Source organism: Staurois parvus, unplaced genomic scaffold (assembly GCF_062004578.1).
Source record: "Staurois parvus isolate SC_StPar_1 unplaced genomic scaffold, SC_StPar_1.0 ptg000147l, whole genome shotgun sequence".
NCBI classification, from domain to species: domain Eukaryota; kingdom Metazoa; phylum Chordata; class Amphibia; order Anura; family Ranidae; genus Staurois; species Staurois parvus.
This window is the reverse complement of record NW_028317943.1, coordinates 5,862,878-5,883,467: the sequence shown is the minus strand read 5'-3', so window position 1 is coordinate 5,883,467 and position 20,590 is coordinate 5,862,878. Positions and strand designations below refer to the sequence as shown.

Sequence of the window (20,590 nt, the reverse complement as noted above, 5' to 3'; positions counted from 1 at the left end):
TGCGACCCAAAATTGTCAGAATATTATATATGAAATCTAGTGACAGCTCAGAACCTCTTTTGTAGAGGCTTTTTTTTTCCAATGCATGTATTTTCAGACAAGTAAAGGCCTCCAAACCAGTTATGAGGGAATCCTTGTGAACAGTTGGTTGGTGTGAATGGCTGATCTGCACCTGTTGAATAGAAGTTTGCTTAACTGTTAGTACGTGAAGGGGCAGAACAGTATTCCAGTATTGCCCAGGGTCAAAAGGTCGCACCCCCTATAGGATGAAACTGTAGCTTCCTTTGTTGGTGTTCTGGCTCTAGCCCCCATTATCACCATTTTGTGGTATGCCAAACATTTCTTTCCAGGTTTTGTAGAGATTACCTGTCAATTCACTTGCTTCTCCTTTTGTAGTACTATATTATAAACTATACATTTATAATATTACCAATGTTTCAAATAATATTAGTTCAGTAAATTGGTTATATTTTTGTCCTGCCTGTACCAAGGCTGATTTTTTTTTTTCCTTTTATTACTTGCCAACTGACCTTTTTTCTTTTGATCTGTTAAATTTCTCACATGAAGCTATGTGAAAATTGTTTATTGATGTTTTAAATGAACTTTCTAAACCACAAAGGGTTTTTTTCCCTTGAGGTGACATCTAAGAAACAGGCCTTTGCCTCATACAATAGCAACCATTCATTTTAACGCTGGTAGCTATGTGATTGCATGGGCACAAAGATTTGTTTTCTGTTATAGTTCCATCTTTCACTGTAGTATATTTACATGTGTGGGGTTTTTTTTTTTTTTTGTTTTTAGGATAATTGAATGTGCTGGAACAACCAGAAGTAGAATATTGGCAAGTGTTTGCCCATGGCAATGGAGCAGAAAGTCTGTAAACTAACTTATGGGTGCCAGCGAAGTTCCACATCAGATGACGACTCTGGATGTGCTATGGAGGAGTACACTTGGGTTCCACCAGGACTGCGTCCTGAACAGGTAAGAGAATATTGGCTGTTAATATGAATGGACTTGATGCATATTTCTTTTATCTTGTATTCGTATAGCACCCACACTGCACTGTCATCTATATTGTTGAGCTACAAAACTAGTTATTATTTGATAGTAGTGATAAATGCTTAGATAATTTCTGTACCTGGAATAAACCATTCCAGATCACAAGTAATGAAAAATAGGCATTTTTCTTTTTTTATTACTTATTTTAGTGTATAAATGCTGCTTGGGATTACACACAACCTAAGAATGCTGTTCACTGCTAGCAGTGCTGACAAAGGAAGATCAGCTTGTAAAATGAGAGGCCATCTACGACTACATAATTTGTTTAAAGGTATATCACATATCTGGGATTTAGCTATAGTGTGGCATTTAGATAGTGATTGGTTAAACAGTTGAAACAGCATCTGGCTGAAACATGTTCAGATGTGACCCCTCCCATGGAGTTGACTTCAGGTTCTCTGGAAAGAGCTCAGATGGAAGCAATGAAACTGTGGCTTGGGATGAACCTACCAGCAGGAGCCAACAAAGCAGCTTTTGTCTCACCAATGTGTAAAATGCAAGAGGCAAATTAAATCTGTTTATAGGGGTTGTTTTCTAGAAGACTTCTCGCACTTTGCAGAGTAATTGTAGATAAAAAAAAACGTTGAAGTTTCCATAGAGTTGTTGACTACTGTTGGAGGAGCTGGGCATAATTGCCACATTAAATGTGCACAGTTTATGATACCCCCTAATAGTCTCTACTAGTTGCATTCCAGAAGAGCAATTCAGCAGCTGGGTGCAAAGTGACCATCTCTATTTGTGCTGAGCCAGCTCATCTGGTGCTCATTATCAGATAAGTCTGAAGTTGCCCAAGACGTGGTGTTACATTGTTTTCTTCTCTTGGCCATTTCACCTTTATTTAACTCTCTTTCCTTATGCTAGCGGTACAAGCGGCCCATTGTTTGAAGGAAAAAAACAACAAAATATATAATGTTGATTGTTCTCATGCAGGTTCAGTTATATTTTGCCTGTCTGCCTGAAGAAAAAGTCCCTTATGTCAACAGCGTGGGTGAAAAGTATCGAATCAAACAGCTTCTGTACCAGCTTCCTCCACATGACAATGAGGTAAGACTGCAAGCATGGTTAAATGAAAACCCTGTATATACTGAACAATGTAGATGGGCATCAGGGTTTGTTTTGTTTCCTTTAAGCAAGAAAAAGCACATTTGTAGAACACATCCTATGTGGAGTGAACCTTTCCAAACCTATGCACAATAACATGGTTTTGGACATGGTGAGAAGAAGGTTAGAATCTCTGTCCAGTGTGGTGTCTGTGTCTCCATTAGGGGTTATATTCCTCCTTTTTCAGTACCAGAGATCTAATGGGAAGTGAAAGGAATTTTTCCCCAAAACACCATCTGTTGACAGTGGTCATCCTATCAGAATTTGTCTTGGGTTCCATTTTACCATCTATTCCATGGTGTTATACACCATCAATCTGCCCAGTGCCTACACATCACTTCATTAAAGTGTTACTAAACCCACAACAGTAAAATCCATCTGTATATGCAGTAAAGCATGCTTGTTATACTCACTGTGGAACCCAAGGGATTAATCCTATATATTGTGTAAAAACGCTGTTTTGATCCTGACTTCTCTGATCCTTCCCTTCTTACAGTGCCACCCTCTTATCTCCTGATAAGACCTATTGTGTGGAATCACTCTGCACATGCTCAGTTTGGTGTGTATTGCTAGAGAGGTTTTTTGTTTTCTTGAGAGAGTGCATGTGATCAGCACAGGGCCAATCAGCACTGTCCAGGCAGAGGGTCAGGGTTCCTGTATTCTAGAGCAGAATGAAAACTCCTTCTGCAACTTTTACATGTGCTCTGCTGGACACTGATAAGTCACAAGACTTCTATATCCTTCTGGTATTTATTAGTTTATATTTAGTAAAATAATTGCACTTCCATGTTCTGTGTACTGTGGGAGACCAGATATAGTGAATGCAGGGTCCTGGGTTTAGTAACCCTTTAAACTATTGAGAGTAATATCCATGTATTTCCTATCAAAATAAGTCAGCCATGAGGGTTTACATGCAAAAATCATTCCTTTTATTAAAGGCTTACTATGTAATTCACTGTTGAAGTCCAAGTTTGTCTCCAAATACAGTGCCGTTTGAGTCATACAAGCCTTTTGCAAGCCAGGAGTTCCCATATGATCTGTAACCTCTCAAAAATAAGCAAAAAATAATTTCTCACCACTGTTCATTCTTTGTGCCTTTCAGAAAAGTATCTTGAACAGCTATTGGAGTACAACTGGCTCTGCCCATTGTTCGGGTCAATAGTTTGAAAGAGTTGAGCCTTTTCCTGATAGGTCTTAAAAATGATACTTGTCCAGCAGCTGTTTTAGGACTTTCTGCATTTGAAGTGTTTGCCTCTTTCCTTCACGTTTACAAGGCTGTTTAAATTCCAGTGTTTATAGTTTTGTTCTACTGTTTCTTTTTGTCTCGTTGCAAACAGTAAATATATTTACTCAGTTACTTTATAATTGTGCCATTTTATAGCCACATGACCTTTTCTTTATAACTTGCGATTATGCTTACACTTAAAGCTGAGGTTATGCCGTTTAAAAAAAAAAAAAAAAAAAAAAAAAAAATTCTCTAGTTTTAGCGAGCTCACCTACCTGTAATGAAAGATGTCCTACATTGTGCAGGCAGCTGGTTCCTGTAGAAACTTTCACCTCTTTCTGTCTCTGACATTCTGCCACTGTGAGGGCTAATACTTTTTGGGTCCACTGTCAAGGTGCAGTGTTAAAGCTCCAGACAAGGACCCGTCGTCCTTCTCCTCCTTGTTAGAAATACTCTTTCATTTCTTTCACTGTGTGTAGCACAGTCTTTGAGTGGTGGAGAGCCTGAGTCACAGGATTCTCTCCCTCCATTCACAGTACCTGTTGGAGGCAGTGATGGTAATGAAAGAACGTCAAATTGAGGAGGGGGCAGATCTTTGTCAGGAGCTTTGGGTCTGGAAAAAGGTCCAAACACCTCGGCATCAGAAATTGAGCGACTGGAAAAGGACAGACATCCCTGCAATGAAGATTTATAAAGGATTCAGTTGCTTGCAGGGCACGTGGGACACCCTTCATTAAAGGTAAGTTAGCTCATTATAGCAGTAGTAAAGTGTGCCCTGCAGGGTAATGTCATAATGTGCTAGTATGCACTGCATACTAGCACATTATGAGAGACTTTCCTTAAAACAAAGCCCTCCAGTGGCAAGCGGTCACTGTTGACAGGTCTTCCTTCCGGGTTCGTGGACTCTGGCTGATTGAATGGTTGAGCTGTGATGACGTCACTCCTGCGCATGCGCACAGGAGCCATGGCCTTGGCACAGAACTTTAAAGGGATGGTATACTCAGTATGCTGTCCCTTTGGAGTACACTGCAGTGATGTCAATGGCTGCAAAAATAGTGGATATCTTCTAAATGGTGCACGTTTAGGAGATTTTCCTTGTACCTACAGGTAAGCTTTATTATAAGTCCGCAAGTGATGTTTACTACTATGTTAAAACTATAGAGAAGGTTTGGTTTTTTTCTCTGTTGTGTGTTTTTTATTTTTTTTTTTCTTTATTTTAGGACTAAACCTTAACCTAGTAGTAGTAGTTCAGAGTGCTTGCACCTCTGTAAGAATGTGGCAGTTAGGTGTCTGCTAATGCTAAGACTTAAATCTTTTGTTTCCATAGGTGAGGTACTGCCAGGCATTAAGTGAAGAGGAGAAGAAAGAATTAATAATGTTTAGTACACAACGCAAAAAAGAGGCTCTTGGGAGAGGCAATATTAAACTGCTATCAAGGGCTGCGATGCATGCGGTCTGTGAGCAGGTATGTGCCATGCTTTGAGCGTTATGTCAAGTCTGTGTAAATGATTATAGAGAACAAAATATGAGTCACTGCTTAGTCACAGAAGATAAATCTAGCTGCTAACATTTTATATTGGGGATCATACCTGCTCATTCTTTTACCAATCTGCTATGAAAAAGGAGCTCTAATGCCAATGTTATGAATAGAAAAGAACCTGTGACGGTATGGGAAGGCTGTCATTGTTCTGGAAAAGTCGTTGTTCAACTTTATTAGACTGTTGCAAAGGTATTTTCCTTGTGCCCACAGATGCCTAGTAGGGTACTCTGAAGCTTCAACTTCAGAGTCTTTCAAAGAGGATTTGAGGAAATTCCAGTTAAAGATGAATTGTCTCTTGTGTTTTAGTAATAAAATGCAGGGACTATTGATTTTAACTTTTGATCTAGGATCACTCCCGATTAAAGTGACACTGCTTATTTATGCCATATATTGCAGTTGTCCTGTGATTGATTTCTTTCTTAAATATATCCTGTAGAAAGCCCCTGAGCTGGTCTGTGTGTACATTCACATGTCTCATGTATGTGCGGGCTTTGGATAATAGTGTATTTTCTCTATGGGAGAAGTGTCAAATTGTAGCCAGATGGCTAAGTTTATTAAAACCACATTCAAATAATGAAAACCAGCTTAAGTGGTTCTCTAAATATCTACTTAACATACATCAGCAATATTTTTCTTGGTTTAGAATCCGTTTATGGTCTGGGATTATTAGACTTTTCTCCCTTTGGATTTTAAATGGGTGTTTAAATTCCTTTGCTAGTTGTATGTCAGAAGTAGTATTTTTCCTTTTAATGTGAACTTTAACAAACGTGCCAACATTCAATCAACATGGTATAGACTAAATGTGTTTAAATACAGTTTATATTGTAATTTTTCCTTTCTTTTTTCTTTTCTTTTTTCCCCTCTTTAGTGCCGTGAAAAGATTAATGGTGGTGAAATAGGAATTTTTGTTTCAAGAGCCGGTCCTGGGGTATGCTGGCACCCAGCATGTTTTGTTTGCTCCACGTGTAATGAGCTGCTTGTTGATCTCATATACTTTTACCAGGATGGAAAAGTACATTGTGGCAGGCATCATGCTGAACTGCTCAAACCAAGATGCTCTGCCTGTGATGAGGTATATAAAATTACTTATTTCGGCAATTGCCTATTACCTTTTCATTTTGCAGTTATCTTTTATTGCAAGCTTTCGGCACTGTTTGAATACAATGTAGAAGTTGAGCCCATGTTAAACACTGATTCTGAGTATATTAAAAAATGTATACAGCTGGCAGCTTGGTTTTACATTTCACTGGAATATATATGGTACTCAATCCCTTTACTTAGTCTTGAGTGCTAGTAATACCTTAGGACTAATATATGGTACTAATAATGGTTTGGAACCAATTACTTAAAATCAATTGTACAGCTGTATTAGAATTAATAACCTGGAAACACATTTTTCAGTGTATAGTTTGGTTGTTTTTTTGTTTTTTGTTTTTTTTTGTTTTTTTTGTGGCTGCCTGTGGTTTGATGTTACAGCATTTGCAATTCTGCTTCTATATGCCCTATGAGTTCTTTTCTTCTTTCAGATTATATTTGCTGATGAATGCACAGAGGCTGAGGGGCGTCACTGGCACATGAAGCATTTTTGTTGCTACGAGTGTGAAACTGTGCTCGGTGGACAGAGATATATAATGAAGGATGGTCGCCCCTTCTGTTGTAGTTGCTTTGAATCTCATTATGCAGAGTACTGTGAATCCTGTGGAGAACATATAGGTAAGTTGGGCCAGTTTTCTGTACACTGAAATTTTGGTACATTCTGTAACAGTTAAAGAAAGCAACAATGGTCTTCTAATTAATTTATTAGTTTATTACGTTTTTTTATTTCTTTTTTTTGTAACTGTATGCATTCCAAATAAGTAATGCAAATGATGTACAAGAGCACTTAATCTTTTGCACTGCCATAGTTAAGTTATGGGCTGTAAAGTAGTCATGTCTTGTATAGCATTCTTTGATTAAGTTGAGTTTATGTTTCTTTTAGGTGTGGATCATGCTCAGATGACCTATGATGGCCAACACTGGCATGCTACAGAAAGCTGCTTTTGTTGTGCTCAGTGCAAAGTTTCACTTCTGGGTTGTCCCTTTCTGCCAAAAAAAGGCCGCATTTATTGTTCGAAAACTTGCAGTTTGGGAGAGGATATGCACGCATCAGATTCTTCTGACTCTGCCTTCCAGTCTGCTAGATCCAGGGAATCAAGGAGAAGTGTTCGAATGGGAAAGAGCAGCAGGTCAGCAGATCAATGTAGACAATCTCTCTTGCTGTCTCCAGCACTGAATTACAAGTTTCCTGGCCTTTCTGGAAATGCCGATGATACTCTGTCTCGGAAGATGGATGACCTTGGCTTATCAAGGCATGGGGCCAGTTTTGATAATGACTTTTGGAAAGGAAGGGATGAGCAGGATACTCCAGAAGACCATGAAGAATGGGCTGAGCATGATGACTACATGACTCAGTTACTTTTAAAGTTTGGTGAGAAAGGACTCTTTCAGCAGCCTGCTGAAGGTAATGGATCTAGTGACCCTTGGATGTCTGAAAATGTCAAAATGAATAGTGACCTAAAAAGAAGCAAGCATAATCAGAGTTTGGCAAGTAAAAAATATCAAACTGATATGTACTGGGCACAGTCACAGGATGGACTTGGTGATTCGGCATATGGAAGTCATCCAGGCCCTGCCAGCAGCAGGAAAATACAAGAGCTGGATTTAGAGCATGGTGCATCTGGTTACAAACATGACAAGATACCTTGGTACAAGAGTTCTCTGGAATGTTTGTCTGATGATATGAAGCCACAAATTGAAAACATACGTGATTCAATGGATTCATTGGCATTGTCCAATATAACAGGTACTAACTTTTGTTTTCCTTGGCCTTATTCTAATATTTCTAATAATTTAATCTACCAACAAAGTTTGCATAGCAGTACTTAACCACTTCCCGACCGGCCGTTGTATATAAACGGCCGGACGGTGGCACTGCAGGGTCGGGTGGCCGTCTATAAACGGCCTCCCCGCACCCTGCTTGTGCGCGCTCCGGACACAGTGAAACACCGATCGTCGGACGGGACCTCTGTACGAGGTCCCGATCATGTGATCACTGATTGGCCAATCAGTGATCACATGCAAAGTAGTAAGCAAGATGTCACTTCTGGCATCATTGCTTACTATGTGTGAAATCTGTGAATGATCACAGAGGTCACATGGTACAAGGCTATTCACAAAAGCCTTGTACCATGTGACAAGCTGTGACCAATCACAGCTCACTCAGTTCTTCTCAATGAGTGCAAGAATGCACACAGAGAGAAAGAGAAATGATTGCTTTTACATCCTATATGGGTGTAAAAGCAATCAGTGTAAAAAAAAAAAAAAAATCTTCATCACCCCTCACAAGTAGTACAGTGTCACCATGGTGACACTGTACTGCTAGGGTGACAGTATGTAAAAAAAAAAAAAAAAATAAAAAATAATATAAAAAAATAAAATAAAAATGTAAAAAAAAATGTTTAAAAATTATAATTTTTGCTTATAAACTAATTTGGATTTTTTTTTTTTACTAAAAAGATAACGGAATAAATTTTGGCTAAGATTTATGATGAAATATTATTTATTTGCAAAATTTTATTAAAAAAACACTTTTTTTCAAAATTTTTGGACATTTCATTTACATAGCAAAAAAAATACAAATCCCAGTGGTAAATAAATACCACCAAAATAAAGCTTTATCTATCTCAAAAAAATGGTAAAAAATTCATTTGGGTACAGTGTTGCATGACCGCGCAATTGTCATTCAAAGTGTGATAGCGCTAAAAGCTGAAAATTGCCCTGGTCAGGAAGGGGGTAAAAGTGTCCGGTCTGGAAGTGGTTAATACAATGGAAATCGTTTGCTTACAGAATTTAAAACCTGTCACATGACTGACATCCTTGGCAATCAGGGTAATATATACTAATGTTAAAATTGATTTGATTTAGATTTTTATTGCCCTTTTGATACCAATGGCTTCTTGTTTAAGCCTCAGGCACACTGCAGCTTTAAAACCTGTTTTTCACAGATTTTATCTTTCTTTGTTCTGTCTCCAAATGCCCTTCTATGTTGGCCTATGTGTCCATGCACCTATAGGCATTTAGAGGCAGAAAAAAAAAAATGATTGCGTTTTTTGAAGAGGAGCGTTTGGGCTGAAAAAGTTGCATAAATGCTGCTTTTCTCTTGTAAGCAGAAAGACTTCTAAAATAATACACGTGCACGAGCCTTTAAGGATACACTGAGCCATTAACATCGGTGTCCTATTTAAGTGTCTTACATCTAATGTCACCACCACAGTTACACATAAGCAAAAATTAAATTGCCAGGCAGCAAAACTTGCCTTGTTAATAGTATGATTACCAGAAAATTTTTGTTATATAATTAAATCATTTTGCACCCTTTTAGTTTTAATATTTTTTTTCTCCTGTTTTATATTCAAAGGTCTTCAGTCTTCTGTAGCAACCATGTATGTCCCTCCCCTGATGGACACAAGCAAAACCTAATCCGATTATAAATTGCTAGTTTTCTTTAATCTTTGTCCATTTTAGTTTACCAACTAATTTGAATCCATGGGAAGCCCCTTAAAGCCAGTCATAGATGAAGCAACACATGTAAAAATTGACTTGGGTACAGTCAGCCTTGCCCATACATGGTTTGAATCTCTTCTGGTCCCTGCTGAGCTCTGAGATTCTTACGATCTGTGGCCAGCTTTAGTCAGTTTAAGTCCCATTTTACCTATATTTGATGAACTTTTTGCTCTGTGTTTGTTTCAAATTTCTACAAATAATTTTTGTTTCTCTTCTTTCCAGGAGCATCTGTTGATGGGGAAAGTAAAACGCGACCTTCACACTTTTCTTATCCAAGCTTCCAAGACTTGGACTCAAGGGACTGTGAGAAAATGAGCAACATGGGCACTCTCAACTCTTCCATGCTGAACAGGAGTTCTGAATCTTTGAAAAGCCTAAGTTCAGAACTGTGCCAGGAAAAGCCGCTTCCAGAAGAAAAGCCAGTTCATATGTCGGCACTGAGAAGGTCTAAGTCACAGACCAGACCACAAGTCAAATTTTCTGATGATGTCATTGACAACGGCGACTATGGCAGCATTGAAATCAGACAGCCCCCAATGAGTGAGAGGAGTAGGAGAAGGGTTTACAATTTTGAAGAAAGTAGCCAAAGGCCACACCAACACCACCGGCGCAGGAAAAATAGGAAGTCTCGCTCTGAAAATGCACTTCATCTTGCAGCAGACCACAAACCTCCAGGACGCGAAAAACAAAGATGTTACACTTCTGAGGATTACGACAGACTCTTTCAGAACAGATCTCCTCAAGAGGTCCAAGCGTATATGCAAAATAGTGAACTGTTTGGACAGTATACAAATGCTGCTTCAGATTATGGACTGCAAAGCCAGTTGATGGATAAATTTTTTGGGTTGTATGGCGATGATGAGGACTCTTGGTGTTCAACCTGTTCCTCATCTTCTTCTGACTCAGAAGAGGAAGGATATTTTCTTGGACAGCCTATTCCTCAGCCACGACCACAAAGATGCCAATATTTTACAGATGGTCTTCCTAGTCCCACAGCTGCACTATCTAGTAGTCATTTTGGCCAAAGGACCACTAAATCCAAAAAGAAGAAGGGACACAAAGGCAAAAACTGTATCATTTCCTAAAATCCCTAGGTGTGTTCTTAGTTGAATTCCTGTGAAAACATTCTCAGTCCGGAGAGACGGTTTTATTTTATAGTTCTGCTATTTGCAAAATACCTTTTTTAATGCTATGTCAAGTGTACCAAAACTGACCGGCTGGTGTTTACATTGTGTAATGACTATGGAAATGTTTGTTTAGCAGATTATTTACTTAGACGATCACAGGTTTACAGTACAGGTTTACTTTCTTTATCGCTTTACACACAATACTTAAGTTAGAAATTAGAATGTGCACCATATGCTTACCTCACACACATGTCCAAGACTCCTAAAGTATGGAACTTGCTCCGTAAGGGAGAGAATGTGTGTGGGCCAAACCCATGTTTGCCAATTCCAGCAATCATTTACTCATGAATATGGTATATTTTCATGCAAACGAGATGTTTACTCCTAATAGTTTGTATCTTCCAGGCCATAGGTTACGCTTTGTGTATTTAGATACAGTCCTTTTGTTAGAGATGGTCAATGGCAATTCAACCTAGCCAGATTCCGAGCCCTTTTTTTTTTTTTTTTCTTCTTACTTTTTCATATAGCGGGTATTTATGCCTGCAAACCTTTAAATCCAAGCTAAGTGTAGAGTATTTAGCTGCAAGTTATTTATGTTCAGACAAATTTAGCCCTAATTTAACTGTGCAAATAATAAATGTATATATTGTATATGTTAAATGCAGAACATGTTATTTTTTTATGTCTTCTCTGCAAGGTATAGGGGCACACCAAAAGAGATGATTTATTGCTTCTGTTTGCTTTCTCTTTAGTTGCCATTTACAAGCAGTCCAGAAAGCAATACCCAGTTGCCATTTACAAGCAGTCCAGAAAGCAATACCCAGCAGTATTCAGCAACCGTGTCTTTGAATATGTCCTCTCCTAAGTTCTTTGGTCCTGTATTTGGCACTGCAGTGGTGTAAGTTCTTATACACCTGTGTAACCTGTAGGTTTTATTTATAAGCCAGAGACTAGTAGAAGACCATTCTCTTCATTCTGCAACAACAGACTGTCTTAACATGTTTTTAGATACCATAGGTCACTTGTTTGATAATTCTAAAATATTGACACTTTTGTGAATAAAAATATAGATAAAGTCCCATTTTGTTTAATAAGCATTCCATCATTCCTTCCTTTTGGTTTTGTCTTGTAACTCAATAGGGACATTTTCAGTTCTTATTCAGGTCCCACTAAGTGTGCAGGCCTGTGAAATGGCAAACTGCAAAATGAAGACAAGCACTGCAGGTAATGTCGAGAACAGATGTTTAACCTCTTCACACCAGCCGCACACAAATGTGCGGCCTCCCGGCGTCTGGGCCTAGACGCCTAGCGGCCGCACATTTACGTTCTGTTAAAAAGAAAACGTGCTGAGAGAGCGCACCCTGCGCGCTCCCAGCAGACATGTCTGGTACTCACGGAAAGGTTCCGGTGTCCCCTTTCGATCGGGACCTTTCCCGATCATGTGATCGCCGTAAAGACGCATCTCGGCAGTCTCATGATCCCTAAACCCCGCTCGTTCCGCCCCCCAGCTTCTGAAACTCTTAGGGCCAGGAGGCGGCAGAGTGAAGGGGTTAAGATTTTTTTCTTGTCAAATGAGAACACGGTACTTCAGAAACAGTTGGGTATAATATCTCCTACAAGAGGTTGGGACAGACCCCCTTGTAATCCCCACCCCAACTACCCTTCCTCAGTTTTTGACTAGTGTCCTAAAAGGTTGGACACTTTTTTCTTCAGGTCCGCTGTATCTATTATTTGCAAGCCCTCTTTGCGTCATAGGATTTTTTATCTGCAACACAGAGAACAGTCCTGCTGCCATGCATGACATCAGCACATGATCCATTAGTGGTTCTGGGGGTGTTTACCCAGTGTCCCCTGAAGGAACCAGCACTTGTAATCTGGGACCCCTATTGTTAGAGGCATCATATTTATGGTCTTCCTCAGCTTTGTTGGGCGAGGCTGAGGCCTCCCCCATGTCCACAGGGACCTGTATGTCCTTTCCAGACTTCTTGGCTGTTTGAGCTCAGCTACTGGGGAATTCTACCCACAGAAGCTCTAAGCTCCTGGTACACCAGAGTCATCCCCTGTAGAGTCTGTGACCCTGCTGAGCTCTTAAATCAAACAAGGCCTGTTGCCACATTACCATTTTTTTACCTAGATTCAGAGTCCAAACAGTCTGTTTTTTGAGGCATTGCAGTTTCCTGCTGTTGATCTGCAGGGAATTGTCTCAAACCTTGTTGCTGAGGTGCATATTAATCTGCATCTGGAGGGTTAGCCTGCTTATCTAAGCCTTGTTTTTGTAAAGCTCCTACAGCTGAAAAGATCTTTCCACTACACCTTTTCGAGTCCTTCCTATATGCAGACTGGAAACATCCTACTGAGTGTTGCAACTTTTCCTTTTTGATTGTGAATTCATAAATAGGTGGTCTGTTCCTACTGTGGGTACACCAGTGGCCCATCTTAGGAGAAATACCACTAAGCTGGATAGGATTGTGATCATCTTTTGGAATTTCAGGAACTCACAGACAGTCTCTTTAAATCCCAGTTTGAATTTACTTGTCTGGCCCTCTGTCCTGTGTTGGCAGTGTTTTTAAAATCTGCTGAACTGTGTCAGAATGAGTAGATTATCTCAAAAAAGGAACCTTTTCCTACTGGGGTCAGCCTCTGTTTTATAGAGTGACTGGAACAAATGCCTGGAGTTTTTTGCTTTAGTTGCAATGGTTTGTTACAAACATCTAAGCTTATGTCTGGGCTGATGTCCTTACAGATGCACAGAGCACTTTGGGTGCATAGCTGGGATGCTGATCCTGTGCCCAAGCAGAATCTGACCCATTAAGCCTTTGAGGGACGTCTCTTTGGCCCTTCTCTTGACTTTGTAATTAGTAATACCACAGATGGCCAGATTGTGCTCTTGCATCAATGTAGGAGATGTTTGGAGGAGTCATAGGAATTTCAGCCTCCTTTATTTTGGTAGCCGGTACCTCCTGCATCAGAAGGCCATGGTAGGACCTGATCACCTAGAGAGAGGTCCTCTGTAGCTGATCCTCAGCCTCCTGATCCCTTTCTCACATCTATCCATAATTAGGTAAATGTTAGTAGCAGTGTAGTTAAGGTTCTTGTCCCTTGCCCCATGACTGTGGATGCTTTGCTGTACCAGGAGCTGGTCAGAAGATTCTTAAAACCATGTTCTGTGCTAAAGGTAGGGCAGGATCTGCAGATTTCCTCTGTCAGGCCCCAGAGACACCGTGGGTGCTAAGTGCATAATTTTCCCTCACATCTTGTTCTTGAGTTTATTTGCAACTGCCTGCGGTTGATAGCCCTATGTCATCACAAAATAATTACATACAGTGTGCACCAAAACCACATTAAGCTACCACCCACAATCACTGCACCCCCCCATACGCATAGTAAAATAAGTTAGGCATAGACTTGACAAAAACAAAATGGTATGCTTAAAGGCAGTTGTAGCAGTGCTGAGCATGGAGTGAATAAGGGGAAATTGACTTTACAAGCAGGTCCTGCATGACAAAATGGTGGTGTAGTCAAATAGAGCAGAGACATGACCCTTAATTCTGCATTTCCATAGGCAGAGTGGCAAGCCAGTCTAGTCAAGACATTTAGAGGAGGTAGTTGAGTGGATTACTCCCAAGCACAGAGCAATCACAAACAAAGGATTATAGCTGTGTGTGAATCTTCCTTCCTTCTCTGGGGAGACGAAGTGGCCATGCTATGCTGCGGGCAGCGCAAAGCTGGTGCAAAACAGTCTGTCACTGGTCATCTTGAAGCTCTAATTTTTTATAAAACAAAAAATGCATGTCTTGTCTCTGCATAAAGATGGTCACTGCTGTCAAATTGTCCTGCTGCTGGACAAATTCTACAAAACCATATTTGAGGGCTGTAGTGCTACTATATGTATGTTTTGTGTGATTGGACACTGGCAATCTTTTGAAGACATGCCCCTTTTTGGGTGCCGCACCCATATCTCTGCTCTTCTCCTTGAATCTTTCTTTTTGAGCCATTTTCTGAAGGTGATAGACCTCTTATGCACAGAGAAATCAGCTTCACTAGTTAATTATTTTTCTATTTTTTTTTTTTCAAATTTTTCAGTAAACCCTCACTGTTTAATGCCTACACAGAAGCCATGACTCTGGATCGGTTCAAGCTTGGTAAAACCTTGGCAGCCATACCCTACCTTGTGGGGACAGTCTGTTTGCTTTGGGCACTGGATCCTGTATGGGTTCTCTGCTTCACACTTGGAAAGCAGACGGTTCTCCAACCTTTTGCTTGGAATACTTGGGTTTGGTCCTGGACTCTCCCCAAGTGAAAGTCTTTCTTTCAGAAAAGAAAATTATTTCACTAAGAGCTCATGTTTGAGATCTGACATTCAAGAGAAATCCATAGTGAGATTATCTGAGGGAGTTAAAGGCCTAGGGGTTGCTTGTTTGAGGTAATGCATTTTGCACAGTTCAGTTAAGAACTCTCAAAGAAAACATTTTTTGTTGGCATGGAAAAATCAAGACTCTTTCCTTCTACTTACCCATGGTCCTATCCAGCCAAGCAAGAACTTTCTTACCTTGGAGGATAACCACCCTAGCCCTAACAGTAGGAAAGCCTGTTCTTTCCCTACCACTGGAAAGTGGAAGGCTATCAGGCTGGGGAGGAGCGGTCCAATGCTTGACAGTTCATGGAACATGGTCAAAAGAGTAGAGAAAGCTCTCCAACTTCATGAAGCTCAGAGCAGGCAGGTTATCCCTGCAACACTGGACCTTCGTTCTGAAGAGTCACCCAATCCAGGTGGTCAGACATGGCATATAGCAACCATCAAGTGTGCACAAGAAGCTTTGCTGTCTTGAAGAAAGCAAACCAGATTCTTTTGTGGAAAGAAACTCTTTATAGTGATTTTCTGTAGTCCGCATGCCAGGAGAGGACAACTGGCAGGTGCGTTATCTCAGCTGCCTCCATTGGACCAAGGGGCATGTGGACATCCTAACCTCCATATTCAATAACAACAAGCTACTGCTGTTTCTTAATAAACTAAGAATTGTAGTGACACACTGTAAACTTTATTACACAGCCAAACTATAGCAAATAATCATCCAGCCCAAAAATAGCAACAAAAAAAGTGTATAAAAATATCATTCCTGTGTTTGATCTTATGTCTATAATTTGTCCCAAAGCATTAAAAACTAATCCATCAAGTAAAAAAATTTCTCTGCAGTGTTTCCTGTCCCCAAGGCAACTGAAATTCCTAGTCACCAGAAGATGAACCTCTATAGATTGAGGTATAATCTCTTTATAAATCCAGGATCATAGGCTGCAGGACTATTCTTCACCCAATGACCTGTTCCACCACAGGAAACCTATCTGTCTAGTTCAGGGATAAAATTGCCCAGTTCCACTCTGTATGGAAACCTGATTCACCACATTTTCAAAGAAATACCCTCCATTAAATGAACGTGGAACAAAGGAAAGCAGTCTCGATAGAGTTTATTAAAACCAAATACATAAAATCAGTTCTGCAAATAAAATCTGGCATGGAGAATTCAGGAGATGGCAGCATGTAACATCAGTGAAACAAGCTCCATCTTATGCGGTGTGGGCCAATGGGACGTCATAAAGGGCTACTTTCACTGACAAGGATGCTTGTTTACAAAAACACTCCTCCAATTAGTTGGCAGGATAAATTGCTACAACATATAGCACATAATAAAAAATGTATCTCAATTAGTGATGCAAGATGATGTAATAATATTTCCCAGACTATTATAATCTGAGCACAGTTTGTAAACACAAAAAATGTTGGCATCAAAATAGCCATATAAAAATAAACTAAAAAAAGGACAATTGCATAAAGCGGGTAAAATACGTTTTTAACACGTCATCATTTTTCTCATTAAATATATTTAAGGTGCTATTGACATGAAATTTTCACCACGTCTAACAACCCATGCAATCCATACATACAAAGAAACAAAAACAAATAAGTTCAGAAATTAAGTTGTATAATAAAATGGAATGACAAAGTAAAGAGTACTGAACACATGAAGAAAGGGAGGTGCAAAAAGGCATGGAAAGTCAAGACACTAGCTGAAATCTTATCCATAATTAGAAAGCAATCCTGCCCCTTGTCAGGGCAAAATATCAACTGGTTCAGTCTCAACTGATGGCCTATAAAAAGGTGTCTCATTACTAAGGTGTCACACAAGAAACATCTCATGATGGATAAAAGCAGAGCTCTCTCAAGACTGTCACAACTTTATTGTTGCAAAACATACTGATGACATTGGTTATGGAAGGATTTTTAAACTTCTGAATGTTCCAGTGTGCACTGTTGGGGGCCATAATCTGGAAGTGGAAAGAACATCATTTCACCATAAACCAGTCATGACCAGGTGCTCCTCACATGATTTCTGACAGAGGAGTGAAAAGGCTCTTGGACAACTTTTCTGATGATGCGAGTTGTTTCAAAGAAAACTATGAGTAATGCACTCAACCACCGTGGCTGTATGCATGCTCACCATGCAAGACTCCATTGATGAAAAAAAAGTATGTTGAAGCTTGTTTAGTTTGCTGCACAATATTTAAAGAAGCCTGTAAAATACTGGGAAAATATAGTCTGGTCAGATGAGACCAAATTTTAACTCTTTGGATGCCATAAATACACATCATGTTTGGAGCTTAAATGGCACTGCACAGCACCCCAAAATCACCAAAGCAGCAGTGAGGTTTGGAGGTGGGAACATCATGCTGCCTGGCTGTTTTTCAGCATACAGTACAAACTTCATGTCATTGAAAGAAGGATGAATGGACATAATAAAAAATCTGGTGCCATCTACCAGGATGATGAAGATAAAACTAGGGTGGACATTTCAGCAAGACAATGATCCCAAACACAAAGCCCAGGAAAGTCATAATTGGTTTCGAAGAGAGAGAAAATAAATCTGCTAGAATGGCCCAGACAATCACCTCACTAGAATCCAAGAGAAAATCTATGGAAAGAACTAAATATCAGACTTCATAGAAGAGGCCCACAGAACCTTCAAGATTTGTGTGGAAAAATAGGCCAAAATCACACCTGAGCAATACATGTGACTAGTTTCTCCATACAGGAGGCGTCTTGATGCTGTTATTACCACAAAAAAGGATTTTGTACGAAGTATTAAATAATTTCCGTTAGCATTTTCAATACTTTTCCCCTCATGTCATTCCATTTTATTACACATTAACGTAATATCTGAACGTTTTTGGTTTCTTTGTATGTTTGGATTGAATGGGTTGTTACCGACATGTGGTGAAAATTTCATGTCAATAGCACGCTTAGAAATATATTTACCTAGAAAAATTGTGATGCGTTTTTAGGGACTCTTTAATGACTGGCATAGTACCACTGGATTGGCGTAAGGCCAATGTAGTGCCAATATTTAAAAAGGGGTCAAAATCTGTACCAAGTAATTATAGACCTGTTAGTTTAACTTCTATAGTTGGAAAGATACTGGAGAGTTTAATAAAAGACCACATCGATGAGTTCTTGCTGGAAAAAAATATTTTAAGCAACAGACAGCATGGATTCATGAAAGACAGAAGTTGTCAAATAAATCTGATTTCTTTTTATGAGGAGGTGAGCAAAACCTTGGACAGAGGGGTGGCGGTGGATGTGGTATACTTGGATTTTGCAAAAGTGTTTGACACAGTTCCCCATACACTGCTAATGTGTAAGGTAAAGTCTACAGGCTTGGAAAAATCTGTATGTAAATGGAAGGAAAACTGGCTAAAAGATCGTATTCAGAGAGTAGTGGTTAATGATTCATACTCTGAATGGTCTAGGGTTGTCAGTGGTGTACCCCAGGGTTTAGTGTTGAGACGCTTACTTTTTAATAAATTTATAAACAATATAGGGTCTGGTATTAAAAATACCATTTCAGTTTTTGCAGATGACATCAAGCTGTGCAGTGGAATAACGTTCTTACAAGATGTCTCCAACTTACAAGCCGACCTCAATGCACTGTTTAATTGGGTAACTATGTGGCTAATGAGGTTTAATGTTGATAAATGTAAGGTTATGCACTTGGGGGCTAAGAATATGCATGCATCATACATACTAGGGGGAGTACAACTGTGGGAATCGATGGTGGAGAAGGATCTGGGAGTTCTGGTAGATCACAAGCTTAATGGCAATGGCAAGCTGCGGTTTCTACAGCGAGCAAAATCCTCTCTTGTATTAAAAGAGGTATAGACTCCAGAGAGAGAGATATCATATTACCCCTGTACAAATCATTAGTAATACCTCATCTGCAATATGCAGTTCAATTTTGGGCACCAATTCACAAAAAGAACATTGTGGAACTGGAGAAAGTACAGAGAAGGGCAACCAGACTGATAAGAGGCATGGAGGAGCTCAGCTATGAGGAAAGATTAGAGGAACTGAATTTATTCTTTATTGAGAAGAGAAGATTAAGGGGGGATATAATCAACATGTATATTATACATCAGTGGTTCATATAGTGAACTTGACGTAGAGCTAGTCACCCTGCGGTCATCACAGAGGACAAGGGGGCACTCTTTACGTCTGGAGGAAAATAAATGTAATCTCCAGACACGGAAAGGTTTCTTCACAGTGAGAGCTGTGAAAATGTGGAATAGACTCCCCCAAGAGTTGGTTCTGGTCAGTTCAGTGAATTGCTTTAACCTCCCTAGCGGTATGATTAAGTCAGTATTTCTGTGCTCAAAGCGGCATGTAATTCTTAGGAATAACTCACTGAAATCTGTTTAAACAAGAGTCTAGTAGACATCCTTGGTGCAATAAAGTTTAATAAATTAAATCATAAATTATAATATAATAAAAAAATATTAAATTAAATAATGTAATCAAATCAAACACACGGAACTCTTTACAAACAATATTATATAGACAATGAATATTCTAGAAAACATCACAGTTGTGGTATATTTTGAAACCTGGGACTGCACAAAGTTCAACATCGCAGTCAGGACAGTGGAACCTCGTTTCCTTGCAGATTTTTTTTTTTTTTCCAATCTCATCTTGCCGAGAGCAACATACCATGCACATTCGTGTAGGTGCTGCCTTTTTTTGGGTTGGTGGGATGTGGTCAATAAAATGATGTCCAGTTAGGCGTTCTGGGTTGACAACTCCCACAGCACTTTGTCCGGATCTACCCACAGACACTGATGGTGTTTGATGCTTGAGGAAAATGGATTCCGCAACATTCCAGATAAAGTCCCCATGAACCACAGGCTTGTCGCTGTTTTTGCGGAACAGAATGTAGGCATTCCACAAGCACTGTTCCAGAAGATGCCGGAAAATCTTTTTATAGTATTTCCTCTGCTGCTTTCTCATTGCCAGATAGAATGTCATAGCTTGGTCAGCTCTGTCGACACCTCCCATGGTGCTATTGTAGTCAGCAACAACCTGGGGCTTCTGGATGTTTTTCCCACCTTTTGTTTGTACCACCACTGTGGAGGCATTGTGAATGGTACTCATTAGGCACACATCCTTCTTGTCCCACCAAGTGCTATAATTTTGCCTTTCTGCCAGGCAACTAATTCTCCCGACTTCAGTTTGGTTTGTGCAAATATTAATGGCAGGTTGTGCCGGCTAGCCCGAACGGTTCCATAGGCATCTGTTTTGTGCTGCAGAAGAACCTCGTAAAGTTCTGGAGAGGTGTAGAAATTGTCCATCGTTATACAGTAGCCTTGGTTTAGCAGAGGCTCAATCAGTGACAGGACAGAAGATGTTGCCATTCTGTAGTTGCTGTACTTGGGATCAAATTTTGTTCCTTTGACTGTATTCCATATGTAGCCGGTAGAGGATTCGCACAGCAAGGTAGGATTTGACACCAAATCGTGCTTTCTTGGATGCAATATATCCAGCTGAGCCTTCCTTTGTAGGCCATTAGACTTTCGTCTATGCTAATGGTTCTCTCTGGCACATAGCTCTGCTGG

General features: G+C 39.8%; 1 protein-coding gene across 1 annotated transcript in view; it reads left to right on the top strand.

The window, feature by feature from the left end:
• PRICKLE1 (prickle planar cell polarity protein 1) overlaps window positions 1–11,735 on the top strand; it is an 86,039-nt gene extending 74,304 nt beyond the window's left edge. Inside the window, exons 2-8 of the mRNA XM_089674001.1 lie at window positions 802–981; window positions 1,990–2,103; window positions 4,713–4,850; window positions 5,794–5,997; window positions 6,452–6,638; window positions 6,904–7,767; window positions 9,750–11,735. Of these exons, the coding sequence (XP_089530127.1) occupies window positions 856–981; window positions 1,990–2,103; window positions 4,713–4,850; window positions 5,794–5,997; window positions 6,452–6,638; window positions 6,904–7,767; window positions 9,750–10,612 (2,496 nt within the window). The 5' untranslated portion in view covers window positions 802–855 and the 3' untranslated portion in view covers window positions 10,613–11,735. The remainder of the gene's footprint in view (window positions 1–801; window positions 982–1,989; window positions 2,104–4,712; window positions 4,851–5,793; window positions 5,998–6,451; window positions 6,639–6,903; window positions 7,768–9,749) is intronic.
• Window positions 11,736–20,590: the final 8,855 nt, after the last annotated feature.